The 25,967-nt window shown below is 45.0% G+C and overlaps 1 protein-coding gene and 1 long non-coding RNA gene across 8 annotated transcripts in view; one reads left to right on the plus strand and one right to left on the minus strand.

Moving 5' to 3' along the window:
* The window catches only part of PLEC (plectin), a 110,812-nt gene extending 99,701 nt beyond the window's left edge, over positions 1-11,111 (minus strand). For 4 of the 7 annotated variants that reach the window (XM_072602649.1, XM_072602625.1, XM_072602623.1 and 1 more), the window contains exons 1-2: positions 10,944-11,111; positions 9,172-9,370 (exon numbers count right to left, since the gene is read on the minus strand). In XM_072602649.1, the coding sequence (XP_072458750.1) occupies positions 9,172-9,364 (193 nt within the window). In that variant the 5' untranslated portion in view covers positions 9,365-9,370; positions 10,944-11,111. Of the gene's footprint in view, positions 1-5,831; positions 6,007-9,171; positions 9,371-10,943 lie in introns of those variants that run through there. The other 3 variants (XM_072602643.1, XM_072602637.1, XM_072602635.1) reach the window with 1 other exon arrangement.
* Positions 11,007-21,550, plus strand: LOC140500258 (uncharacterized). The gene is made up of 2 exons (XR_011965675.1): positions 11,007-11,090; positions 15,382-21,550. It is a non-coding gene; the product is annotated as an uncharacterized lncRNA (long non-coding RNA).
* The last annotated feature ends 4,417 nt before the right edge of the window (positions 21,551-25,967 follow it).

Here is a 25,967-nt window from a genome sequence, read left to right on the forward strand (position 1 = left end):
ATGAGGAATTGAGCTGCACTGACTGAATGGAGATTTCCCAACACAGAACTCTGGAGGGCAAGGCAGTGTGGGGAGGGCAAGGGGAACAGGGTCCTGATCTTTTGACCTCACCCCCATCTTAGACCCCCTAGTATCCTTTAAAGCCCTGCTCAAAGACCATCTTCTTCCTAAGGCCTTTCATGATCAACTCCCCCCACCTTCACCCTACCCTCCCTATCCCCACCCTAGCTACTTTCCCCACAAAATTATTTTGAATTTCTTCTGCATATTCTATATATATATATGTATTGTCTCCCCACAATCAGAGGACTTATATTCCAAGAATACAGAGACTAGTCCACTTTTATTTCATAAACCCTTGCCCCTAGAGCAGTGCTTGGAACACAGTGAGTGATTAATAAAAGCTTGCTTCATTGATTGGACACGTCAAGAGAAGTTTCCATTGATTTGTTTTTTAGTTCAGGACTCTTTCAAGTCCCCCAGGTCTACCTGTCATTGGTGGCACAATGCATAGAGCACTGGGCCTGGAGTCAAGGAGACCTGAGTTCAAACCCAGCCTCAGATGGTTCCTAGCTATGTGGCCCTCGGCCAATCACACCAGCTCATTTTCTTCATCTATAAAATGGGGATAATAATAGCACTCTCATTCTGAGTTTCTGTGAGGATCAAATGAGACAATATTTGTAAAGTGCTTTGCATAACTATATATGCTTATCATCATCACCATCATCATCATCACCTGGAGACCAGGGACCAGGAGCCATTCACACTTCATTATCTGAGACTAGTCCCAGACTTACCTGAAGGGCAGTTGATTGAAGACCAACTGGGGAATGGTCAGTACATTCAGGGAGAGCCAAGAGATAGGTACCAAATACAGGCTTTGGGACTTGGAGGAGGAAGAGGGGGAGAGAATCCCTGGAGCACTCAGGCCTGGACTGGAAATGAGGCTCCTCCCTCCCTTCTCCTCCAGCTGCTGGAGATAATAAGATGGCTGGGCAAGAGATGTTTCTGTCTATGGGCAAGGGCCGGAGGGCTACTCAGGGACCTTGACTCCCTACAGTTGTGCCAGTAACACCATCATTCCCAAAGCCAGGGGGCCACTCAGGGACCTTGACTCCCTACTGTTATGCCAGTAACACCATCATTCTCAAAGCCAGAAAACGTTGGAGACACAGTGCTGAGGGCAAGAATCTTAGTGCTGGCAGGCTGGGTCCAGGGAGGATCCAGGAGGCTGTGATGAATCTCCCCAAACACTAAGCCTCCTCTTATGCTTGTACCCCTCTCTACACAGCAGCTTTTTCTTGGGGGAAGGGGGTGGTGATCCAGATCTCTGATTTTGTCAGTCCAGAGATCCAGAGAACTGCACCGATGGAGGTGGAGAAAGTCTTAGTTTTCCTGGGGCCCTGAGAAATCCCAGGATTTGCCCAGGGTCCCATGGCAAGTACCCAGTCAAGGTTCAAGGCCAGTTCTTTATCCACTATGCCACACTACACCCTGGCTGTACTGCATTTATTTTACATTAGTGTTCATCTTGTGACTCCTTTCTTCAACTGTGAATTCCAGTCAATTCAGTAAACATTTATTAAATGCCTCCTGTGTCCAGAGCATTCTGATGAGCACTGGGAAGGTTACAAAGTTTCAGTGAGCCAGGGTCCATGCCCTGCTGGGATTCAGAGGCATGAGACACAACATGGCCTGATAAGTGCATTAGAGAGATACAAACAGAAGGCTATGGGACGTCTGAAGAAGGAAGGTCATTACCAACTGGGAGATTCCAGGAAGACTTCAAGGAGAAGGTGCACTTAACTTGGCCTTTAAAGGCTGGGTTAGAATCCTGAGCAAGAAGGGGGAGGGAGGACATTCCAGGCCCAAGGAATCATACAAACAAAGTCAGAAGTAGGAACACTGTTGGGGGTGGGGGGAGGAGGACGAAGAGTCGTTGGGTTTAGCTAGACAATAGATTAACTTGAGGTAAACCCTGGACGGGGAAACTGGTACTAGGTCAGTTAGGGCTTTGAATGCCAGGTAGAAATGCTTGAATATTAGGGGGCCACTCAAGAAGAAGACTTTGAAACCAAGTGACTGGACCAGATTTAGGTTGCTGAGTGTTATGGTGGAAATAGCATGGGATTTGGAATCAAAGGAGTTAGTCTGCCCTTACTAAAGTACGATCCTCAGCAAGACATTTAACAGCCTTGGAGCTCTATTTCCTCTACTGTATAAATGAAATCTCCATAGTTCTTGCTAGTTCTAAAGTCCATGATGCTAAGGTTAGTTAGTCTGGTGGTAATATGAAAGACAGTTTGGAAAATGCAGCAAGTGGAGGCAAAAAGACCCATTAGGAGTCTATGTCATCCAAATAAGATGACAAGAAGTCCTGTATAGAGTGTTATCAGTGGAAATAAAAAGAGGATGGACTTGGAAGATCCTGCCAAGGTAGAATTAGCAGGATTTAGTCACTGAATTGATAGGAGTGGTGAGGAAGAGAAAAAAATCAGAAATAACTTTAAAGTTTGGAACAAGGGAGACTGGATGAATGGTGGTGCCACAGACAATGGCAGTGAAGTCAGGGAGAGGGGTGGATTCAGGGAGACACTGACTCAGTCTGGGACAGGCTGAGTTTGAAGAACTAGTGGAGGTGTTCAACAGGCAGTTGGAAATTGATATCCACAGCTCAGAAGAAAGATAAAGGCTAGAGAGATGGATTTAGGGTCATCTGAAGAGGTGGTAGGTAGCTGAAAAGGGCAAAGCACCAAGCCTTCAGAGAATGCTTTCACTTGAGGGGGAGCAGGAGGAAGAAGAGGGAGGAACCAGTGAAGGAGCCAAATCCAGAAGGGTGTGGCATTTCAAAAGGGAATGAGAGGAGAGTTCCTCTAGAAGGAGGGGGTGGTCAACAGTCAAACACAGCAGAAAGGTCAAGGAGGATGAGTGAGAAAAGGTCACTGCACTGGACAATTAATAATAGATCATTTGAGATAGCAGTTTCAGGAGAACACGGAACAGAAGCTCAAGAGATCTGAGTTTAAAGTATTGCCTCTACGACTTACTAGCTGTGTGCCCTTGGTGAGTCTCTGAACTTTTCTGAGGCTTAGTTTCCTCATTTGTAAAAACTGAGGGGTTGGAATTTGATCAACTGATTCTCATCCTGTGAGCTATCGGGATGGAGCAATTGCAGGAGCCTATGTCATTAAGTCATTCAGCATAATAAACATACCTTTTATAACTAAATATATAACATTAGCTAACACTTATATAGCACTATGCTAAGCACATTACACTTATTTCATCCCCACAACAACCCTGTGATGTAGGTACTGTTATTATCCCCATTTTATAGTGGAGGAAACTGAGGCAAACAGTGGTTAAATGACTTACCTAAGGTCACACAGCTATCAAGTATCTCAGGCTGTATTTGAACTCAAGTCTTCCTGACTCCAGGTCTAGTACTCTACCCACTACACTACTTTGCTGCTCCTGATAACCTGAATATGTGTTACTACCTTTCTTGTATATGTTCTTGCTGCAGTGAATAACATAAATTCATTTAATAACATATTAAAATTCATATAAGCTTTCCCTCATGTATTTCCTCAGTGGACAAATGCTAATAACACTATAGCCATATGGAAACGGATGTGTGAAATTGTTTTACTTTAAAAGGGTTTATGCATACTTGACTAGGTCTGGAACTACTCAGACCAGATGGTCTCTTTTGTTAAGTCCTGTCTAACTCTTTGTGATCTCATTTGGGGTTTTCTTTGCAAAGATACTGGAAACGTTTGCCCTTTACCTCTCCAGCTCATTTTACAGATAAGAAAACTGAGGCAAGTAGGGCTAAGTGACCACTCCAGGGTCATATACCTAGTAAGTATCTAAGGCAAGATTTGAACTCATGACAATGAGTATTCTGGGTGGCAAGCTCAGTGCTCTATACACTGTACCACCACATCTAGAGCTCTTCAAACTCTGAAATTTGTGACTTTGTGTTAGTCTAAACCTGAGATCTTATCACTTATGGGGCACAGAGAAGTTAAGTGATTTGCCCTTGGTCAAGGTAGCTAAGTGTCAGAGGCAGGATTCAATCCAGGTTTTCCTGATTCCAAGGCCTGCCCCTCTACCTAGCTATATCTATTCATTCTAGTAGTATGTATATAGGCTCCGTAAGATCTAGGTTCATTTCCTTTTTGTCATGGTGTCCCCCACAGCCTTGCACACAGTAAGAGCTTAATAAATGATCTTTGACCTAATAAATTGAATTAAAACAAGGGTCCTTACCTCAGGAAAGTAACTACAACTGGGTTACTGGACTTACCCACAGCAAAGTAGTTAAAATATGAAGGGTTTCGGGAAGTCAGAAGGGAATATCGGATAAGCCCCAGTGGGTTGGGGGGGCAGGGAGGGGGACCAGCTTCTTGGAGAGTTAGTGGTAGCTTGGAAGAGAGGAAAAGGTGTGGTGGTGGAGGAGGAGCCAGTGCGATTCAATAAATGTGTATTAAGCCCCAGAGAAGTTGCAGGGGTGGGGGGAAATGGAAAAAGGGAGCAGGTGCGGGGGAGGCGAGGGTAATCATCACAAAGTGGGGGAAGGGGGCCAAGGGGTACTGAGCAGGGCCAGGACGGGGGCGGCAAGGACAGGAGCTAGTTTGGGAGGTGAGCAGAGACAGTAACTATGTGAGGTACGCGCACACACCCGGAGGGTGGGAAAGTAGGAGGGAGGGAAGGAGGAGGATGGAGAGCCGCCAGGGTGCTGACCCAAAGTAGGAAGGCAACTGGACAGCTCACAGACCTCCACCCCCCTCCTCCCACTAATGTTCCCCCAGCCTCGACCCTCAAAGGGACTAAGGGTCCCGGAACTCCCCCAGTTTCCAGCAAGAGTGGCCGCCTCCGCTTCCCCCTCCCCCAACTCCCTGCTTGGTCCGGCAGTGACCCCGCCCCCCGGCCTGTGTCCCACGTGTCCGTGACTGGACAGGCAGGACAGGCAGGACAGGCACTGAACCCCGAGCCCGAGTCGCCGGCCTGGCCCTCGGGAGGTCTGGGCTGCCAGGTCCGGACCCCGACTCGGCTCCCCTCCCTCCGCGCTCAGACTGCACCCCCTCCCCACCCCTCTGCCTGGCTGCGGCGCTACTATGTCCTATTATGGGAATGACCTGCTGCGCGGAACCAAGCCCTCTCTAGTCTTCTGCTTTCCCTTCCCTGGCGCACAGGGCCGTCAGGCCCCGGGCTCCTGGTTTCTTGGCTAGAGCTTCGAGGGGCATAGAAGGCTGATCAGTGTGGCTAAGCAGTAAGCATGTCTAGGACGGTCCCTGTGTCTGGTGAGAGGGCTTACTGTCCATGAGGGTCAGCCTATTCTGAGTGTCCCCGCTGGTCATTGTCCATTATTAGGCCGGGCTGGTCCGTGTGTCCGTGAGGGTGACCCTTCCTATATGCTCAGTGCGTCCTGAGAGGTCTGCATGTTGGGGTGCCCAGTATGGCCCAAGTAGTCAGTCTGCCTTGAAGGTTAGTGTACAAGGCTAATTCCAACCTCCTCAGTCTGCCCTGCGTGTGTCCGAAAGTCTTTCGGTGTGGTTCACGAGGGTCAGTGTGCCAGGGTAGTCAGTCTGTCCGGAAGGGTCAGAGAGCATCAAGGTAGTCTAGCTGGGTCAGTTTGATCAGTTTGTCCTAAAAGTTCAGCATACCAGGGTGGTCATACTGTCCAGAAGGGTCAGGGTGTCTAGCTGGTCTGTCCGTCTGGAAGGGTCAGGATGTCAAGTTGGTCCGGGAGGGTCAGCATGCCTAGGTAGTCAGACTGTTTGAAGGGGCGTGTCCGGAGGGGTCCGAGTGTCCAGCCCTACCTTTGTACCTCTCCCGCACCTCCTCATAGGCCTGGATGAAGTCTTGCTCCTCTGGCTGGGGGGGCAGTCCATAGTCCGCCATAGCGGGATGGGACTAAGTGAGGTGGAGGAGGAGGAGGACGATCTCGCTGTCCTGCACCGCTCGGCCCCAACCCAGCCCGGCTCTGTCCCCTTAGTCCAGCCGGTTCAGTCTCTTAAAGGAGCCGCCTGGCAGCGAGGGAGGGGACTTGGTGTCACCAGGGGAGGGGGGGGGGATTCCGCCCCCGAGCTCCGCCCCCGGCACCCAGGATGCCCCACGAGCTGGGGGGGGGGGGGGAAGGGAGGCAGATCCTGGGGGCGGGGCAGACACCGGACACCAGCCTAGCTGACCCAGGCCCCTAACACCGACCGGCCCCTAGAGAGGGAATTCTGCCCATCCTGCTCCCAGTTCCTTTGCCCCATAGGCCAGGAGTGACTACGTTGGGACTCAGGACTCCTGAGTTCCAGAAAGGAAAGGGTGAAGAGCTGGTCTCTTATCCCTGGAGGGGGTGGGAGTAGGCGGGGAGAGATTGGGGACTTCCAGACTTCCTGGCAGTCCTTCCCCTGCTGACTCCTCCCCTCCTGACACCCCCCCCCCCTTCATCCTCACCAGCCATTTGAGACCCCTGCCACTCCCCTAGCCAGGACCCGAGTCTCTCTCTATACTCTCTGCAATCTCTGGGGGAAATAGGGCCGAGCTAAGTCAAGACTAAGACTATAGGTGACAGTTTTCCCCATTTTTTCTCTCCCTTACTAGTAAACCTGCTGAGTGAATGACCCCTGACACCAAGTCAGTGACCTACTCCTTCCTACACCAATGAAATTCAAGACCTTCACCTTGGTAAGGTACCTAGCTCACAAATAAATCCTAATCCTAACATGGCCCCACAAATCCCATGAAAGAATTTGGGGTCCAGGCCCCCTCAAAAAGTATCCCCAGTTATTCCTTCTACATATTCACACCTTTATAATAACTCATTTCTCTAGAGAGTTTTACCAAGGTCTTTTCCTTACAGGAGCCCCACTTCTTGTCTCTTGGAACCCCTACCTCCCTCAAAGTCTCAGCTTAGCTGTCACCACCTAAGTGAAGGCCTTACTTGATCCCTCAAGTTGTTAATGCTTTTCCTGCTCCTGGGAAATGGCTTTGTATTCACTTTGTATGTATTTTGTATTTTTTTATTTATATGTATGTATGTATGTTGAATCCTAGGTGGCACAGTGGATAGAGTGCTGGACCTGAAGTCAGAAAGACTCTTCCTGAGTTCAAATCTGGCCTCAGATACTTAATAGCTGTGTGACCCTGAGTAAGTCACTTATCCCTGTTTGCTTCAGTTTCTCATCTGTAAACTGAGCTAGAGAACGAAATGGCAAACCACTTAAGTATCTTTGCCAAGAAAACCTCAAAATGGGATCACACAGTCAGATATGACAACAACAACTTGTTGAATTCCCCTTGGTAGAATGTAAGCTTCTTCAGGGCCAGATTTATTCTGTTTTTGTCTTTCTATCTCCCAATCCTTCACAATCAATAGGTACATGGAGTGTTGTGGGCTTTGTGTGGTGGATATAAAAACAAAAAGTCAGGAGTGTCTTTTCTCAAGGAGCTCATGTTCTAATGGGACAGCTCGTATAGGTACACAGGACTTTAAATTTTGTAAAGCTCTTTACAAATTTTATCTTATTTGATTCTCACAATAACCTTAGAAGGTAGGTTGTTATTATTATCCACATTTTACAAAGGAGGAAATTGAGATAAAACAGAGGTTGAGACTTACCTAGGTTCACAAAGATAGTAAGTAAACTCAGATCTTCCTGAGTCCAGGTCCAGTGCATCTATCCAATGCATCAACTAGACCGTGTGTGTGTGTGTGTGTGTGTGTGTGTGTGTGTGTGTGTGTGTTTTGAATACACAGTCATGCACACATATAATTAATTCAGTGTGGAAGAGGCACACTCACAACTGAAGAGATAAAGAAAGATGTCACATATAAGGGGGTACCTGGGCTGATTCTTGAAGGAAACCAAGAATTCCAAGAGGTAGAAGTGAGGAACCCATGAGGAACAGCCAATGCAAAGACAGGGACTATTGTGTGTATGGAAAATATAGTAGGCCAATATGGCTGGATCTCAGAATATGAAGACAGTAATGTGTAAGAACACTGGTTAGGTAGGAAAGGGGCTAGGTGGAGAAAAGATGTAAATGTCAAATAGAAGATTTTATATTTGCTCTGAAAGGCAATAGGGAGCCACTATAGCTTATTGGACAAGTGAGTAACATGATCAGACCTATGCTTTAGGAAGATCACTTTGGTGGCTGTGTGGAAAATGGAGAAGCTTGAGGCAGGAAGATCAAATAGGAGGCCACTGAAATAGACCAGATGAGAAGTAATTAGGGCCTGAAATAGAGCGGTTTCTATGTGAGTGAGAGGAGGGAATACATGTGAAAGATTCTGTAAATGTAGAAATTACATGATTTGGCATCTGAATGGATTTGGGAGGGGAGGTGGTGAGTGAGAGTGAGGAAGCAGAGATGACATTGAAGATCCAAACATGGGTGACTTGGAGGATGGTGGCAATAGGTAATATTACTTGATAGTAACAGGGAAGTTCAAAAGAGGGGTAGGTTTGGGAATGAAGAAAATGAGTTCTATTTTGGACATGTTCAATTTGGGATGCCTAGGAGATGGGGCCTTGTATACAGAAGGCACTTAATAAATGCTTGTTGAATTGAATGAATGAGGTAAGTGTTAACCCCTATTATATAGATAACAAAACGCCCATTTTTCAAATGAGAAACTGAGGCTGAGGGATGAAGACCTTGCCAAGGCTCATAAAGCTAGTAAGTGTCAGAGCGTTTGAACCCAGGTATCCTGATTTAAAATCCAGGACTCTTTGTGCTATATAATTCCACTTCCCCTAACTGTTCTGCCCTCTGGCCCTATACCTACAATAAATAGGCTGATACCTGCCATCATCCCTCTTACTCTCTCACATCACTACCTGTGATAGGACAGCCCCAGATATACCCAAAACTGTGATGGGATGACCTCAAGGACCCCTGAACCTATGATGAGATGATCTCCCAGACTGCCCCATACACTGTGATGGCACCCCTATGCCTGTGACAAAATGATTCCTCTATACTTCTGATAGGATAATCCAACATCCCAGAACTTCTGATGAGATGACCCAAGACGTCCCCTTACCTCCCCAAACACTCTCATAACTGTAATGAAATGATCCTTAGACCAACACCAAAGATAGGGTAACAACAGACACCCCCACACCAGAAATGCAACAATGTCCACAGCTCTCTCTGTACCTGCAATTCTGATGACTGCCCGCTCAGCAGGGTCCAGGACACCACCATTACCAGCAGAGCCTCCTCCACTTCGGCGGCTTCTTTGAGTTTTCCCAAGGTTCCAGGGCAGAGTATCTCCAGGGCTGGGGGAGCTGCTGCTCCCACTGGAGCTGTCATCCCCAGAACCTCGAGGTTCTGGGCCTTCCCCAGACATGGCCACCTGCCAAAAGGTGGAAGGGAAGGATTATTCAGGGGAATAACTCTAATCTCATCACCCAGAAACATCCCTATCCCCAATCCTTTCTCCTCCAAAACCCCATCTATACACTGATATTCCCCCAAACTCTACCAAACGGATGATTGTCCTTAATCTCATACCCAGAGAGTACCCGGTACTTTTCCCTTACCAGCTAGGGATGTACCCCTACACCTTTGGACTTACCCTTTGTTTCTCATCAGACACTCCAATCCTACTCTCCAACCCTGTTACCTAAATACCAGTCGTCTCAGCTGTAAACTGACCTGGCTGCAAGACATTGACTGCTTTACCCTGCCCTGTCACCTGGAAATGGGGAGGTGGGGGGTGGGGAAGGAGGAAAGAGGGGCTCTGTAGTCTCAGTCTCTGACTGCAGTAAAGTCCTAAAAATAGTGCTCTGGGCAGGAGTGGGAGCCCCACAGCCTGCATTGGCATCACCACGTGAGGCCCTAGCCCCACCCCCTCTTAGCGAGCCCTGCCCCCCAACTCCCAAACATCCTCCAGTGCAACGTGTGACAGAGGGTGTCACCCCCCCCCAACCTGCAAGTACATACAGGCACACGACTACATGTACACATTACATGTGCACATGCACGCAGACACCATCACGATGTCCACCCTATCACATCCTCACAAACATTCTCACACAATGGAATGCACGCAGATTTTAGACGCAAACATACCTATACATATACCCTCATGGACCCACGCATCACTAGCTAGGCTATGCTGCTTGGGCTGTGGCAAATGCCTGCTTTGCTCCCCAAAGGAGGGGCAGTTGTCAGGAGGGGGGAAGGGTGGAAAGAAGGGGGTGAATGGAGCTCTGTCTGAGACCCCGGGCTCAAGCCCAGGGGCGGGGTCACTTCTGCAGGCACAATGGGTGTTATGTGACTGCCTGACCCAGCACTTGTGGGGAGAAAGGGGACAAGAGGCAGAATCTGGGACTGTCCGATTGTCCCTCCCCCTGTCTCCACCCGAAGCCCTGGGCAGGCCTGAAGGAACTTTGTGATTCTTTATGGATCCCCCAGGCGCTGCCCCTCAGTCCAGGTCGGTTGGAGGGTCCCTCCTCCCCTCCCCTGTCCCGCCCCCGGGCCCGCCCCCGGCCCCTGCAGTCTCCGCAACTCTGAGAGGAGCAGGAGCAGCAGCCAGGGAGGGAGGGAGAGAGGGAGCGAGAAACGGAGGGAAGGGGGCAGCCAGGGCTGGTCGAGGACGGGGATAGGGAGGGGGAAAGGGACAACTGTCGGGGTGGGGGGCGGGGATCGGAGAGACTGGCGTCTTGTGGAAGGAGGAGCGAGGAGATGTACCCCAAAGGCCTGGGAGAAAAGGAGGAGGGTGGGGGTGGGGGTCCTCCTTCCTGGGGCGGCTGGAGCAAGAGGGGGAGGAAGCAAAGAAAGGGAAGGGGTCCTCCCAGGTCCTGAACTCTTCACAGTCTGACCCCCTAGCAAAGATGCTTCTGTAGCCCCTGTAACACCTTCCTCCCCCGCCCCCCTTCATCCCCGCTGCAGCTGGCCTCCTGCAGAGTAGACGCACTACGCACCTGGCTCGCCGCTGGCTTCGCCGCCGCGGCTGCGGCCGCTGCAACCGATGCTCGACTCAGCTGGCTCGGTTCAGTTCGGCTCAGACTTTGGGCTCGGCCAGTCTCGGCTCTGCTCAGCGCGGGCGCTGCAGCCCAGTCTCCGGGCGGGTGAGCCGGGACCAGGGAGCAAGGGCGGGGGGAGTGGGAAGCGCAGGGTGTGTGTGAGGCCGGAGCCCCGCCCCTGGGGGTGCGTGGGGCGGGTGTGTGTCTGTGACTATGAGTGTGTTGGGGGTGGGGGGAATCATTGAGGGGAGTCAGTGTCTGGATGCGCCCGACTGTCCGTGTGCGTGCACGCCAGGGCCTGTGTGTGCCAGGAAGTGAAAGTGTCACTGTGTGTGCGCCTGTCACTAGGTCCGGGTGTCACCGATTGTGTGTGAGAATGCCTCGGTAGCAGTGGGTCTTTGTCTGAATCCCTCAGTGGATGTCCGTGTTTCTTTGGTGTCAGAGTAGCTCCTGGGTCCTGTGTCTGTTTGTCACTATGTCCCTGTGCGTGACATGTCCCCAGGTACGCGTCTGTGTGAGCCAATGTTGTTGTATATGTTCTCGGTCTGTAATAGTGTATCCCTGGTGTGTGTTTTGCATATGATGCCAGTCCCAGGGTGTGTATCTCTGTGTGTGGCTTCACAGTAGATCTCTGGGTTTGTGTCCTTGTGCCTAACTGGTGTGATAGTGTCTCCTTGAGTGTGTGCCTAGTGTCTGTGACAATGTCTCCCTGGGTGTGTGGGTGTACCTGTGTCTGTGATAGTGGCTCCTCAAGTAAGTGTTGATAATGCTATGTCCCTGCGAAGTGAGACTGTGTCTCTATGATGGATTTATCCTATGTATTAGTAAATCTGTCTGTCCCTCTCCTGGTCAGTGATTAACTGGACTGAGGGGGTGATCTCTGTACCTTCTGTACCTTCTTCAGTAGAGTTCTAAGCCTTTCTCTGCGCTCAAACAATACTCACTCTGGCATTGTCCCCTTCCCTACTCCCCAGAATGACCAGCCTAGCTTGACACAGTCACCCACACCCAGCAACAGGTGGAATTCGCAGACTGACATAGTTGCTCAACACCAGGAGACTCGCACCCCAGCACTCAATCAGATTTTGGTGGTAGTGGTTTCCTTGTCCTGGGGGTACCCTGTTACCCTGCAATACCTTAATCTTGAGGACATTCGGTGACAGCAGCAATTGTCATGAGACCCTCATACATCCAGGGACATTTTACTCTCTATAATTATGTTCAATAAAATGCAATTTCTTCCCCATCCCACCCTACTCACCTCCCCAAAATCAGGAGCTGCTCATAAACTACAACCACCATAATGGAGCTCCAATTCTATCTAGGAAATGGGAAGAGAGAGGAAAATGGGGGAAAGGGGAAACTATGTCAAAGCAGGCCCCACAATCTATTTGAAGTACCCAGGATGTTTCAATTATAAATGTATTCGGAGGAGAAACCTAAATAGAGCAGAAAGGTATTGTGGGAGCTAGAGCAGGGGAGGGGTGGAGGGGACAGGTAAGAGATGGGCTGGGCTTAGAGAAAGCCTCCAATATCCATTTTCTGTTGAACTGAACTCCAGGGCTCTGGTCTCTGCTGCCGTCTTGCGGTCAAATCGTGACTGTCAGAATGAAAGGAGTTCTGTGAGAGAATAAGAAAGCATATACCTTCCCCCAATAACTAGTTCCCTAAAGCCCCCATTTCAATTTTCCTAAGTTTCAGATCCAAGCCACTCTATATGTGATCCCAGCCTCCCCAAATCCCCATCTCTACATTCCTAGTCCCAACAGCTTTTTCCAGCTCCCTCTGATCCCAGCCTCCCTCAAGCCCTCTTTCCCAACCTTCTGGAGTCTTCCTCCCCTGCCTTCCCAAATCCCCCATCCTTGACCTCCCCAAACTCCTCATTCCAGCTTCTAGGTGCCCCCTAGCCCAGTCTCCCTGAAGCCTTTTCAACCTCCTTGTGGTCCCTACCCTAGCCTCCCCCAGATCCATCTCACAGAATCCCAGATTCTAAGAATTCAATGAGACCTCAGGTGCCACCTAAGCCAACCTATACCTGAGCAAAACTTCACTGTGGAGCTCCAGAACTCCCAGCCTCACCCAGCTCTGAACTAGCCCAGTCTGTCTGTGGACAGCCTTCTAATTCAAAAGATTTTTTCTTACATCAAACTGAATACCTCTGCAACTTGCAAAGAAATCTGCCAAGCAGAATCACTCTAATCTCTTTTCCACATGAAACCCTTCAGATACTTGTAGACAACTAAAATATTACCCCTAAATCTAAACTCCTCCACATGAAACACCCTCAGTTAGTCTATGACATGGTCTTACCGTCTTGGTTCCTCTCCTCTGAATGACAGAGTGCTATCTCAAAAGGGGCAGCTAGGAAACACAGTGCCTGAAGTCAGGAGGACCCAAGTTCAAAGATATTGGCTAACTGTGTGACCCTTGGCAAGTCACTAAACCCTGTTTGCCTCAGTTTCCTCATCTGAAAATGAACTAGAGAAGGAAATGGCAAACCGCTCTAGCATCTCTGCCAAGAAAACCCCAAATGAGGTCACTAAGAGTTGGACACGACTGAACCACAACAACATCATTCCAGATGTGCTCTGGGCAGGACACAGGACAGCAAGGCTACCACCTCCCTTATTCTAGATACTGTGCCTTTTAGCAGCTCATAGAATAATCTTGTTTGGTTGCTATGTCACACTATTGACTCATGTCAAACTTTTGGGCCACTAAAACAGTTAATTTATTTTCAAATGAATAGTTGTATAGCCATATCTATGTCGTCTTTTATTTGGGAAGTTGATTTTTTAGAAACCCAGATGTAGAATTTTATACTTATCTCTATAGCATTTCAGCTTATTAGACGAGGCTCATCAACCTAGCGGGTTCTTTTTGAATTTTGACTCTGTCATCCTTCATTGCTATTCCTGGACATTTCATGTCATTTGCAAATTCACCAATGACTTCTATGCAAGTCAATGAAGAATATTGAAGAGGGCAGGGTCAAGGGCATATATCCCTAGGGCACTCCACTAGAGACTTCCTTAATGAGGTGATCCTAGACCACCTGCGATTTTAGCAGGTAAGTCTTAGAGAATTGTATGAGACCCATAAATGTTAAGTAGGTTATTAAGGGAGGGGGGAAGTGAGACAGTGGGAAAGGAGGAGAATAAGCCTTTATTTAGCCTCTACTATGGACCAAGCACTGTGCTAAGTACTTTACAAATATTATGTCATTTGATACTGACAATAACCCGCTGAGGTAGGTGTTTTTATCCCCATTTTACAATTGAGGCAGAGAGTGGTTAAGTGACTTACCGAGGGTCACACAGCTAGTAAGTATCTGAAGTTGGATCTGAAATCAGGTCTTCCTGACTCCAGACCCAGTGCTCTATCTACTGTGTCACCTGGCACATAGCCAGTAAGCATTAGAAGCAAAATTTGAACCCAGAACTTCCTGATTCAAAGATAAACATTCTGCCTACTACTTCAAGCTTCCTCTTCATTCAACATATTAAGTACATACTATGTTCAAGGCACTGTGCTGGCACAAAGACAAAAAGATGCTGGTCTCTGAGGTATGTCAGCCTACTTTTTGCAAGGAGACAATGTTAATTAAGTCTTCCTCTGAGATAGCTTCTGATTTATTCTGTATTTATCTTGTTTGTACATAGTTGTTTACGTGTTGTTCCCCTCATTAGGTTGTGACACCAGGAGGGCAAGAACTGTTTTTGCCTTTTTAAAAATTTAAAATTTAAAAATTTTAAATTAAAATTTTTTTTTTAATGTTAGTGTTTAGTATAGTACCTGGAACATAGTAAGTTCCTAATAAATCTTGTTGGAATGCTGCGTGCACTGTCAGATGTGATTTTACAGTTGGTTTTACTTATTAGTGGGGAGCGAGGGTGGAGGGGCATGGAGAGATGTGTTCCTACATGAGACAAGGACGTGTGTCTGTGTGGGGGGGGCAAGGTTTGGGGCCTACAGTAGTGCCAAAAGGTATATGCACTGTCAACCACACCACTTTTCTCCACTTAACAGGCTTATCTCCTTAATATCTCTGGGTTCAAAGTCGGTCTGGTGAGCATGTTCTAAAATATTCTCAGAAATTACCAAAATTACATAAACTCTCTCTAATCAGGGCTCTGACCTATTCTGACATTTCTTCTCCCATGGGATGGCTGCCCCTTCTTCAATCTCAAATGGCCAACTCACAGGCTTAGATAAAATCACTGTTACCAGCCATGCAATTTATTAGCAGCAGGTAATCATTAACACATGAACCCACATATATCAGCCTATGTAATTATATTGTAAGATCACATCACATGGGCAAGCATTAGTATTATCACTTGGATACTTGTTACATAACTACCTCTTCTTTTTCTCCTGCAACATCACAAGTTAGCCTGGTCAACGGTCAGATGGTTTCAGCCCTTTTGTGACCTACGGAAAGATCTTTCTGTCCCTGTACTTGAGCTGGCAGCTACATGATGAAGTGGATAGAACAGAAAACTTGGAATCAGGAAAACCTGAATTCAAATTCTGCCTCACACACTTCCTAGCTGTGTGACCCTAGGCAAGTCACCCCACCCTTTTGTGTCTCAGTTTCCTTATCAGTAAAATGGGGATAATAATACCTTCTACCTCACATAGTTGTGGTGAGGATCAAATGAATTAACATATGCAAATTGCTTTGCAAACCTCAAAGCGTCATATAATACTAATAATAATTATTATTATAAAGTATATTTATTATGTTATAAAATTATCAATAGTATTGTTATTGATGATGCTGATATCGGCTAATCATTGTCCTCACCATCAGATCCATAATTCTACATTCTCAAAGTTATTGAAGGCCCAGACTGGTGAGTGGTTTTTCTAAGTTTTATAGATCATCTTTGTACCCTAGGGTTGTCTCTATGGCTGAAGTTCTGGGTAGGAAAGGGACTATCTCTAGGTTTAGCTCAACCCCACCCTCCAAACTGAGGTCCTCCTCAGCCCAATGTAAGATTGTTGGTCTACAGCGTACTCAGTATGCCATGTTTTCTCTTGAAATTTCACTTCTGGTCTGTTTGACTCAGAGAGTCTTTTTGTGATTGCCTCCTCACAGCTGGCTTATTCATTCCTCCTACTCACTAAGGAATTCAGCAGACTCTCCTGTGGGCAATAGGTGATTGTGCTGAACTGTCTTTAGAACACCCTCCCAGCCTCACCCTTCTTCCCAGAAGTATTCTGTAAACAGGCAACTGCTCTGCTTTTAAACAACTTTTCATAGAACGGTTAACTTGTGTGTAACCTAAACGGTAACATTTATTAGCAAAAACTCGCTTTGTTAAAGTTCTCGATAGCACATTTAGATATTGCCCTATTGTTTGTCTTTGTCATAATTCTTCTGAACTGAGGTCATGGATAGGTCATACCAACAATAACACTGATACAGTGCTTTAAGGTTTGCCAGGAATGTTACAAATATTATCTAAGTGGCAAGCGTCCTTTAGCCTCTCTCATGGCAGAGAAGTGTACTGGTTATGAGTATTTGCATCCTCTCCATCCTCAGAGGATGCTGGTGTACAAATGTAGGCATAAATCTTGCCCAAATATCAATGAATAAAGTATAAAACCAGTAGGACCCCAAGTGGAATTGCATGTATGTACTAAAGAAATGCTACAGTCATTCCACTGAGATTTTTATTTGGGTCTCAGTTTGTCTAATCATCAAGTTGCCTTTGAACTCCTTGGGGATGGGTAGGTGAAATTTAGACATCTTTATGCTTGCCTAAACTAATATTTCTTTAATATCTTGCTCTTCATATCTCTATTTGGGTCTGAACTGATCCTGGTAGACAAACTATAACCTGAAAAATATTTCTCCTACAATATATCTGGGTCCTGCTTAGATATGCCTATGCATGACTGATACCATCAGCCATCACCAAGATAAGACATATTTTTTTCCCATCTCCTTCCTGAAATTAAAAAAAAAAATCAATGCAGACAAGTTCCAAAAGTTTGCTAGTACTGTCTCCAAAAATGAGTTGATAGCACTTTTTTTTAATGTATTGAGCACATTTCTTAGTGATATATCACACTTCTTAATGACATCTGGTATTATCTTGGGTTAGTAAGACTCATTTGTTACCTGTGCTAAGGTTCTGTCCTGATCCATGTGTCCAGAGCCATCGTGTAGTGCTTCCTTAGTCAAAGGACAACATGCCCTGGGTGATACCAACTACCTTCTGGTACCACATGTGGGATCAGTTACAGTCTGGTATAGCACTTCATTACACAGCTCCAATTTCTGACATTGTCTCAACAGATGAATGCCTTCTGAGGGATGGAACTTGAGTCTTTTACTGCTTTTTCCTTGCTTTTTTGTTTGTAGCACTTCTCACAGTGCTCTTACTACTAAACATTCATGGAGAAGTGAGGCAAAGAGGGTTTGCCTACACTGCTAGCATGGTGTCTGGTAGAAGTCCCTCCCATACCCTCAGCTGCACTTCCAATTGACTGTGGCCCAGCTACCTGGGTATCACATATAGCCTTTACTCCTTTTGGTTTCATTATGGCTTTGGTATCGGGTGGCTTTTTGGGGCAGAGCATCTGGGCCCACACTAGTTTTATCTGACTAGTAGCATGTATTGAACTCATGGTCAGGCAAATAGCATTAAATTTGGCACTGGTGAAAATGTGTCAGGAGATTCTTTTTAATCCACACTTTGAATTTTTCAATGACAGCCCACTTCAAAGCCAATAATTCATTTGCATGTAGGACAGTGAGATTTGCTGTTAGTAATTCCCCTGCTGGCAAGGTCAATTGGTTTCTGATACCTCTCTGTCTCTGCTTCCTTCTCCTCCTCCTCCTCCTCTTTCTCTCTCTCTCTCTCTCCTCCCTCCCTTCTTCCCATTTTCTCCTTCCCCTCTCTTTCTTCCCCAATCCCTCACCTCTCTCATACCCCTCCTCACATATGCAGATGATTTGCTTAGATTCGCATAAGTCAGCACTGGTCCATGTCTTTGAAATCTTATTCACATTCATCTATCCAATAATTTCTAAATAGCTCCATAGGTTTTAAAGCAAGTCCATCTTTTTTGCTCTTTTGCTCCAGGATATTTTGAATCATAGATCTATCATTCATTGGCAGTGTGATTCTTTACAAATCTGTAGTTACAGCTACGAAACCCTAACAAAGTCCTTGGATCTCCCAGGTTCTTTGGATGTGGCCAATTAAGAGGCAAGTCTCTTTCCTCTGAGTTGGGGCTCATGCCTTGGTGTGATGCTAAGTGAGTGACCCACATACTTGATGGAGGCTCTGCTAAATCTGCACTTGTCAATTGATAGCTCCAGACCAGCTTTCTCTAGTTGATCTAATTCTTTCATTAGCCTCTCCATGTATTTTCCAAAGACAATGAGGTCATGTAGGTATACTAACACTTCCAGACATTTTGTGCCTCCTGCTACCTTTGTCAACAGCCATTGGCATGTGAATAATCAGTCAACAAGTATTTTTTAAATTTAGATAGTGTTTTATTTTTCCTAATTATATGTAAAAACTATTTTAGCCTTCATTTAAAAAAATTTGGAGTTCCAAATTATCTCCCTTCTCTCCACCATCCATGAGACATTAAACAATTTGACATAAGTTATACACAAAAAGTATTTATTAAGCGCTTACTTTGTAAAAGGCATTGTTCTAATCACAAAGAAAGACAAAAAATGCAATCCTTGCTCTCAAGGTCCTCACATTCTAATGGGGGCGGGGGAGGTGGGGAGTGGTTTGGAGTTGACATGTAAATAACTAGATACATCCAGTGCATCCAAAATACCTTGAGACATATCCCCAGATTGCTAAAAGTCTAGCTGGGTAGATAAAAACTGTCCTTTCTTTGTCTTCCTTTTTGAGGGGGAAGGAATCTGATAGCATCCACTATAGAAATCAAACAGTGAAAACCACTGGCTGCCTAACAGACATTCCAGGGCATCTTAAACTCTTAATATGTAATGGTCCATTTGCATTGTCTTGTTCAAAGTCAACACACATCCATATCTTTCCATTTCTCTTCCACAGTGACCACTATAAGTGTTACATATAGATTCTTGAACTCTCTGATGATGTCATTGACCTAGAATTCCTGCAGTGGTTTCTAAGAACATCTATCACAGCTAATGAGACCTTCTTAGATTGTTCCCAGAACAATTTGGAGAAACTAAGATGGATTCTGTGAGTTGCTCCTCAGGCATATCAAAGGGGAAAGATATCTAAAAGAAGAGACTGGGAGATAAACACAATATGTATAAACAAAACTTTTAAAAAGTCCTTACTCTCAAAGCATTTATACTCTATTAGAGGGAAAGATCATTTATATAAATAAGTCTCTTCAAATATACTTAAAAATGGATCTGAGATCTCTTCAATATTAATATTCCCTCCAGTAATGCTTATTGTACCCATCTTTGTTTGCCAGGTCTGGATCACTCATGGCCACTCAACATGCTTAGAGGACATCCTCAATTTCCCTGGAAATTGAGAAGATACCAATAAAGCACATAGACAAGCTAGCTGTCTATTGATTATTCTTTGCCTATGCCACAGGACCAGTCCATCTTTGTCACTCATGGTTACTCAACTAGTATTTATTAAGCATTTACTATGTACAAGACATTATGCTAAGCACAAAGAAAGAAAAAAAACACAAGGTGTTTTCAAGGTGCTCACAAGGTTTTCAAGGTGCTCATATTCTAATGTGGGGTTGGAGCTGCCATGTAAATAACTAGGTGCATACAAGATGTAGATATAGTAAATGGAAAGTAATATTGGAACAGAAAGCATTAGCAGCTGGTGGAGGGGAAAGGAAACAGAGCAGCAGAATGTAAGATTTGAATTGAATCTTGAAGAGAGGTATAGAAACTAAGAGCTGGAGGAGAGGGGCAGAACATTCTAGGTATGAGGAACAGCCATGCAAGGACAAAGAGTTGGGGGATAGTGTCTTGTGTTTAAGAAACCACAGATGGGCCAATGTAGCTAGATAATAAAATCGACGGGGGAGAGTAACTATGAGATAACTAGAAATGTAAGAAGGCGCCAGCTTACTAAGAGTTTTAAATGACAAACAGAAGAATTTGTATTTGATCCTAGAGGTAATAGAAGCCATTGAAGTTCATCAAGCATGGGGAAGGGGGAGTGACATAGTCAAATTTATGCTTTATTTTCTTAATTTAATATCTTATTTCCCCCTCAATTACTTGTTTTAAAAACCCTATTTTTACATTCATTTTTAAAATTTTTGAATTCCAAATTCTCTCCCTCCCCCCACATTGAGAAGACAAACAATTTGATACAAAACTTATGCTTTAGAAAAATCACATGGTTAACTGAGTAGAGGGTGGATTGGAATGGGGAAAGACTTATGGCAGAGACACCCACTAGAAGCCTAGGTGTGAGGTGATGAGGGTCTAAGCTAGAATGTGACAGTATGAGTGGAGAGAAGGATTTTTAGACAAGAGATGTTGTAAAGGTAGATAGACAAGGATTTTTAGACAAGAGATGTTGTAAAGGTAGATCGACAAGATTGGATACGTTGGATAAGGTGAGAGTGAGCAGTCAAGGATGACAGAGGTTTCTGGCCTAGGTGAAAAAGAAGATGTTAGTGTCCTTGACACTAATGGGGAAGTTTGAAAGAGGGGAAGGTTTGTGAAAGATAATGAGTTCTGTTTGGAACATGCTGAGTTTGAGGTACCTAGGGGGCCTTGAGTTTGAAATGTCAAAAAGGCAATTGGTGAGACAGAAGGACTGTAGCTCAAGACAGCAACTAAGGAACACAAATCTGAGTCATCAGTATAGAGATGGTAACTAAATCCATGGGTGAGAGAAATGTTTCATTGAGGACCCTTACTCAACTCAGTCCATTATGACTTTGTTAGGGCTAATGATTGTTCCTAATAATTTTAATATGTTCATCTGGAAATACATATCTAGTAAATCACCTAATAATAGGTATAGGAATAAGTAATATATTAATCCATACTTTGTATAAAAGTCACATAGGAATCTAGATTCTAATAGAAGTATCCTATAGTGGCCCTCAAACTTTAATGTAATGCTCATTACTTGATTAATAGCTATGGAACTCACTTGTGCAACCACAGGAATGCTGACGAAGATATCTCCATCCTATTTTGCTCAAATTCCATGACCAAACCAAGCATGGGTGGTGGCATGGTATGGAAAGCCCCCCCCCCCACACACACACCATGTTCTTGGAGAGTATATATAACTTGTACCATCTCCTCCTGCCTAACCTAAGGAGGAGCCCATCCATCTATCATCACCTAGTCCTTGCTTTACCCAACTTGTGACCCTGCTGACAGATCATTTTTGTTTATTTTAGCTTATGCATCATATGTCTACCAATGGGATTTTGAATTTTACCATGCCTCTTTTACATATTTGGGTATCAGACTCTATAAATACAAAATCCTAGAGGAAAGGGGCATTTCAGATCATGAGGAAGATCTGAAGTCTCCTTCTTTAGAGGGGACCAAGGACCCTTTAATAAAGTGCAATTGGCTCAGAGATCTTGTCTCAGTCTCTTTTATTGTAGGTTGGATAATTTTAATCCCTACAAGGAGCTGATGAGATTACCAAGTGAAATAGGAAGGTGGGGAAAGAGAAGAGGGTCTAGGACAGAGCCTTGGAAGCTTATGTCTACAGTGACGTGGATAACGTGGATGAAGAACTAGGAAAGGAGATTGAAAAGGAAAGGTCCCATAGATAGAACTAGGAGAGAGCAATGTCGTGAAAACCTAGAGAGAGTCCCAGTGGAAAGAGGACCAACCTTGTCAAACGCTGCAGACAGATCATGATGGATGAGGATTGGGGAAAAGCCATTAGATTCAGTAAAGAGAGCATTGGTAACTTGGGGGAGACAGTAGTTTCTGTTGAATCATGAGGTTTAGAAGCCAGATTGCAGAGAGTTTAGAAGAGTGAGTGGGGAGGGAGTGGAGGCAGTGAAGGTAGACAGCTTTCATACATGGTATAAATAAAGTTAATACGAAGTAATTGAGAATAGGGCCCTAACAGCCAGAAAGATAAATAAGGACAGGCCTTATGTAGGAGTTACCCAGATCTATTTAAATATGTGTTCTAAACAATAATAACAGTAGCAATAATCTTCTGAATTATAAGAACATTATTAACAACCATGACCCCATGCCTGGAAGGCATTTCCTCTTCACATCTCTCTCTTAGAATCCCTTGCTTTCTTCAAAACTCAACTGGAGTGCCAGCTTCTACGTGAAGCCTTTTCTGATTCCATACAGCTACTAGGGTGCTCATCTCCAGAATTCCCTGGTATTCATTTTATAGACAGCACTGTCTCCTGGATAGAATATAAGCTCCTTAAGGGCAAGGTGTGTCTCATTTTTGTTTTTGTATCCCTAACACCTAGCACAATAGGTATTTTGAAATGCTTGTTGATTCATTAAATAAAAATTATATATATGTATACATATATATATATATATATATATATATATATATATATATATATACACACACACACACACACATATACGTATATGTTTATTTATATTGCAGCCAGGTGGCACAGTGGATAGAACTCCTTGGAGTCAGGAAGACCTGAGTTCAGCTCTGGTCTCAGACACTAGCTGTGTGACTCCAAGCAAGTCACTTAGCCCTGTTAGCCTCAGTTTTCTCATCTATAAAATGAAATGGAGAAGGAAATGGCCAGTGTCTTTGCCAAGGAAACCCCACCCCCCCAAAAGGGGTCACGGAGAGTCGGACGTGACTGAAACATCTCAACAACAACAAAACTGTATTTGTAATTTCAACAACATAAGGAACTTCTGGGGAGGAATGCCCTCAACCAATGCAGATTAACCCCTGTTCTCCTTCTGGCTCTTTTTAAAGAATTATCTCCAGACAATGATGTAACTAGGGAGGGTCACGCAGTCGTCTGTGTCAGAGGCTTGCCCTGAACCCAAATCTTCCTGACAGTGAAGTCAGCTGTCTATCCACTAAGCCACATTGCGTCTCTGACAATAATAATATTATTAAAAGTAACATCATTATCAACAATAGTACCGGCAATATTAATGTTGCTAATAGTAATAATGTTGGCAAAGTTCTTTATGAACATTGTCTTATTTGATCCTCACAACAATCCTATGAGTATGACAGTTGTTATCCCCATTTTACACATGAATAAACTAAGTCTCAGAGAGGTTAAAGGAAATTGACTTCAATCCATAATGACCACTCATGTGTTCAGTCATTCAACTGTAACATGTGATGCAATAGCCTCCTGTAGTACTGGCTTCCCCCAGTGTGTTACACATCTCAAGGCACTGAAGACATGGGAAGTGTGGGGCTGAATGGCCTCAGGAGATTACAGTAGTAAGAAGAAGTTGCACAAGATGACTCACTACTGAGGATTTTGTTTTTAGGAGCAAAAGTCATACTTTATTTCCTTGGTTCTTCCAGGATTTGAACTGGCAGCAAGTACTCTGGGCATTCTCTGGTCCTGACTGGGGCTCATGGGAGTTCTGGGGATTCCATGTGGTTGCCATGTCTAGGAGAAATTAAGAGAAGGAAACTGACCAGCTCCTGAGGAATTTGGCAGTGACTTCATCTAACTGGCAGACAGAGGTTTTAGTGACAATCCTCAGAGGAACAACCAGATGGCGGGAGATTAGTGGTGAGCTGAGGGATACTATCTTCCTTCTATATCTTTAAGACCAAAAGGAATACTTAGGTGAGGGGGGGCGCGGCATCTCCTACCAACTCAACCTTTGAATATGATTGTGTCTGTGGTAAAAGGAAGAGGGAGGGTGGAGAGTTGCAATTACAAATCTTACCAGGAATGGTGAGGTTCTACTGCCTGGGCATTTAAAACCCATGTTACTACAGATATTTTCAATGCAATAAAGATTCCATTTAATGTGAGTGAGCAAATCTTTAGGTCACACTGGTTACATACTGAATAGGCCAAGTAAGATGGTAGGATATAAGTGGGATAAGAGCTAAAAGAATCTAGTAAATTATGAATAAATATAATAACAAATATAATTTCTTTGCCTCTAAATTTTAACCCCAAAGTAAAAGCACTAGGAGGGGAAGTCTGGAGAGGAGACTGCTAGATCAGGCTTGTGTAGGCTCAAGAGAAGTGAGTTGATTCGGCTAGAGTTTAGATCACCACCTAGTGGTATTCATAGCTTTCGCACTTTGAGTAGCTATCTCAGCTACATGTTTTAGTTTCACAAAGTATTGTCTCTATATATTGGGGAGGGGTGGGGAGGTAAGAGATGGGAAAAGGAGGAGTCCACCACTTTAATAAAAAGTTCTAAATCTACCCAAATGAGCTATCATCTAGGTCATATCTCTATTTTGTCTACCTAGATAGCCCAAAAGATTTTGTAATATATTTTGCAGAAAACTAAGTATACAACTGTCTGAAACATTCTCTTGTTCTGCCAGTCTGTGTCTCCTGTCAGAAACTGAAATGAGGTTAATCTGGCATGACTAGCTCTTGAAGTGATGTTTTCCTTTCTAAATGTTTATAATATTCAAATGTGAACTCCTAAATATGATTATTCCTTCCATCAGTACAGATCATAACCCATCTGTATATAGTAAGTATGCTCCAGCCCCTCATTCCCAGAATCCAATATATTACATCTCCCCTTTAGTGTTCTAGGAGTACCCTGTGGGCTTGGGGCATCTCTTTTCTAATTTTCTAATATCATTCTCCATGTGTTCTTTCCTTTCTTAGTCAACAGTGACTAGTACCCAATTTCCTTTCACCAGTTAACATTGGCCATGTGGGGAAATTGTATAGACCAAGCACAATGCACATGCTCATAGGATCTGGGCTCTCACTGGCCAGTTCCCCCCCAACTCCCTGCCACACACACACCCCATTACATGTATAATGGGGCTTTGTGTATGCCTAGAACACTTATTATGGAAGCACCCATGTGGGAAATGCTAGGACCTGCTTCTCAGAGATGACATTCTGTGTTCCCCTACTACATCAGTGAGATCAGCCTCTTCTTATTGGCTGCATAACCAGAACTGTATTCATCAAACTGGGGTGCTCTCTCTTTGTCTCTCTCTTTTTGTGTCTCTCTATCTCTCTCTGTCTCTGTCTATGTCTGTCTGTCTCTGTCTCTGTCTCTGTCTCTGTCTCTGTCTCTGTCTCTGTCTCTCTCTCTCTCTCTCTCTCTCTCTCACATACACACACACACACACACACACACACACACACCCTTTAGGCTTTGTGACCCTGAGAATCAGGTTTAGCATTTGGGGTAGTTTGGTTTGTCCTTTCCAGTTCTACAAACAGATAGCAGAGTTCCAGACCTAGGTACTTAAGCCATGATGACCTTGGAGCCAGGAACCCTGGGTCAGATGTTGCTGCCAGTCCATCACAGAAGCCCAGAGGGTGACAGGACACAAGCCAGGGGCTTTGAACCTGGAACTTTGAGGGTCTATGCTATATAGGCATTGAGTTAAATTGCGAACCTAATGCCCTTCTCTCTCAGACAGAGGTGATCTACCAGATGCAGGTTGAAATGAATATTCCTTTGTAAAAGCTAATCTGACCTGACTGTTAAGGGGTTAAATGAAAGTAGGGTGCTGGGCACCTTCTAAAAACTGGGAGAACCCAATTTGTGGGGGCTTGAGCCAATGGTAGAGACTAGATATTGCATGACCCCATTAGAATACCAGACTTGTGGGGACTGGAGTGGTCACTAACGCATATCTATGAATGCAGTCCCTCCCACTGGCCACTTCAGTGAGTATTGCAAAGGAAATTCAGAATACCTGAAGTAACCATGACAACCTATCAGTTTGTTACATAGAATTCACAGGACCCAGGATATTTTGAACTTGAGATTGCAAAATGATGGCACTGGGAAGAAAAAAGACACAGAGATTCCTCGTAGCTGAGCCATGAAGAGGAGCAGGG

This window comes from Notamacropus eugenii, chromosome 4 (genome assembly GCF_028372415.1).
Source record: "Notamacropus eugenii isolate mMacEug1 chromosome 4, mMacEug1.pri_v2, whole genome shotgun sequence".
Lineage (NCBI taxonomy): Eukaryota > Metazoa > Chordata > Mammalia > Diprotodontia > Macropodidae > Notamacropus > Notamacropus eugenii.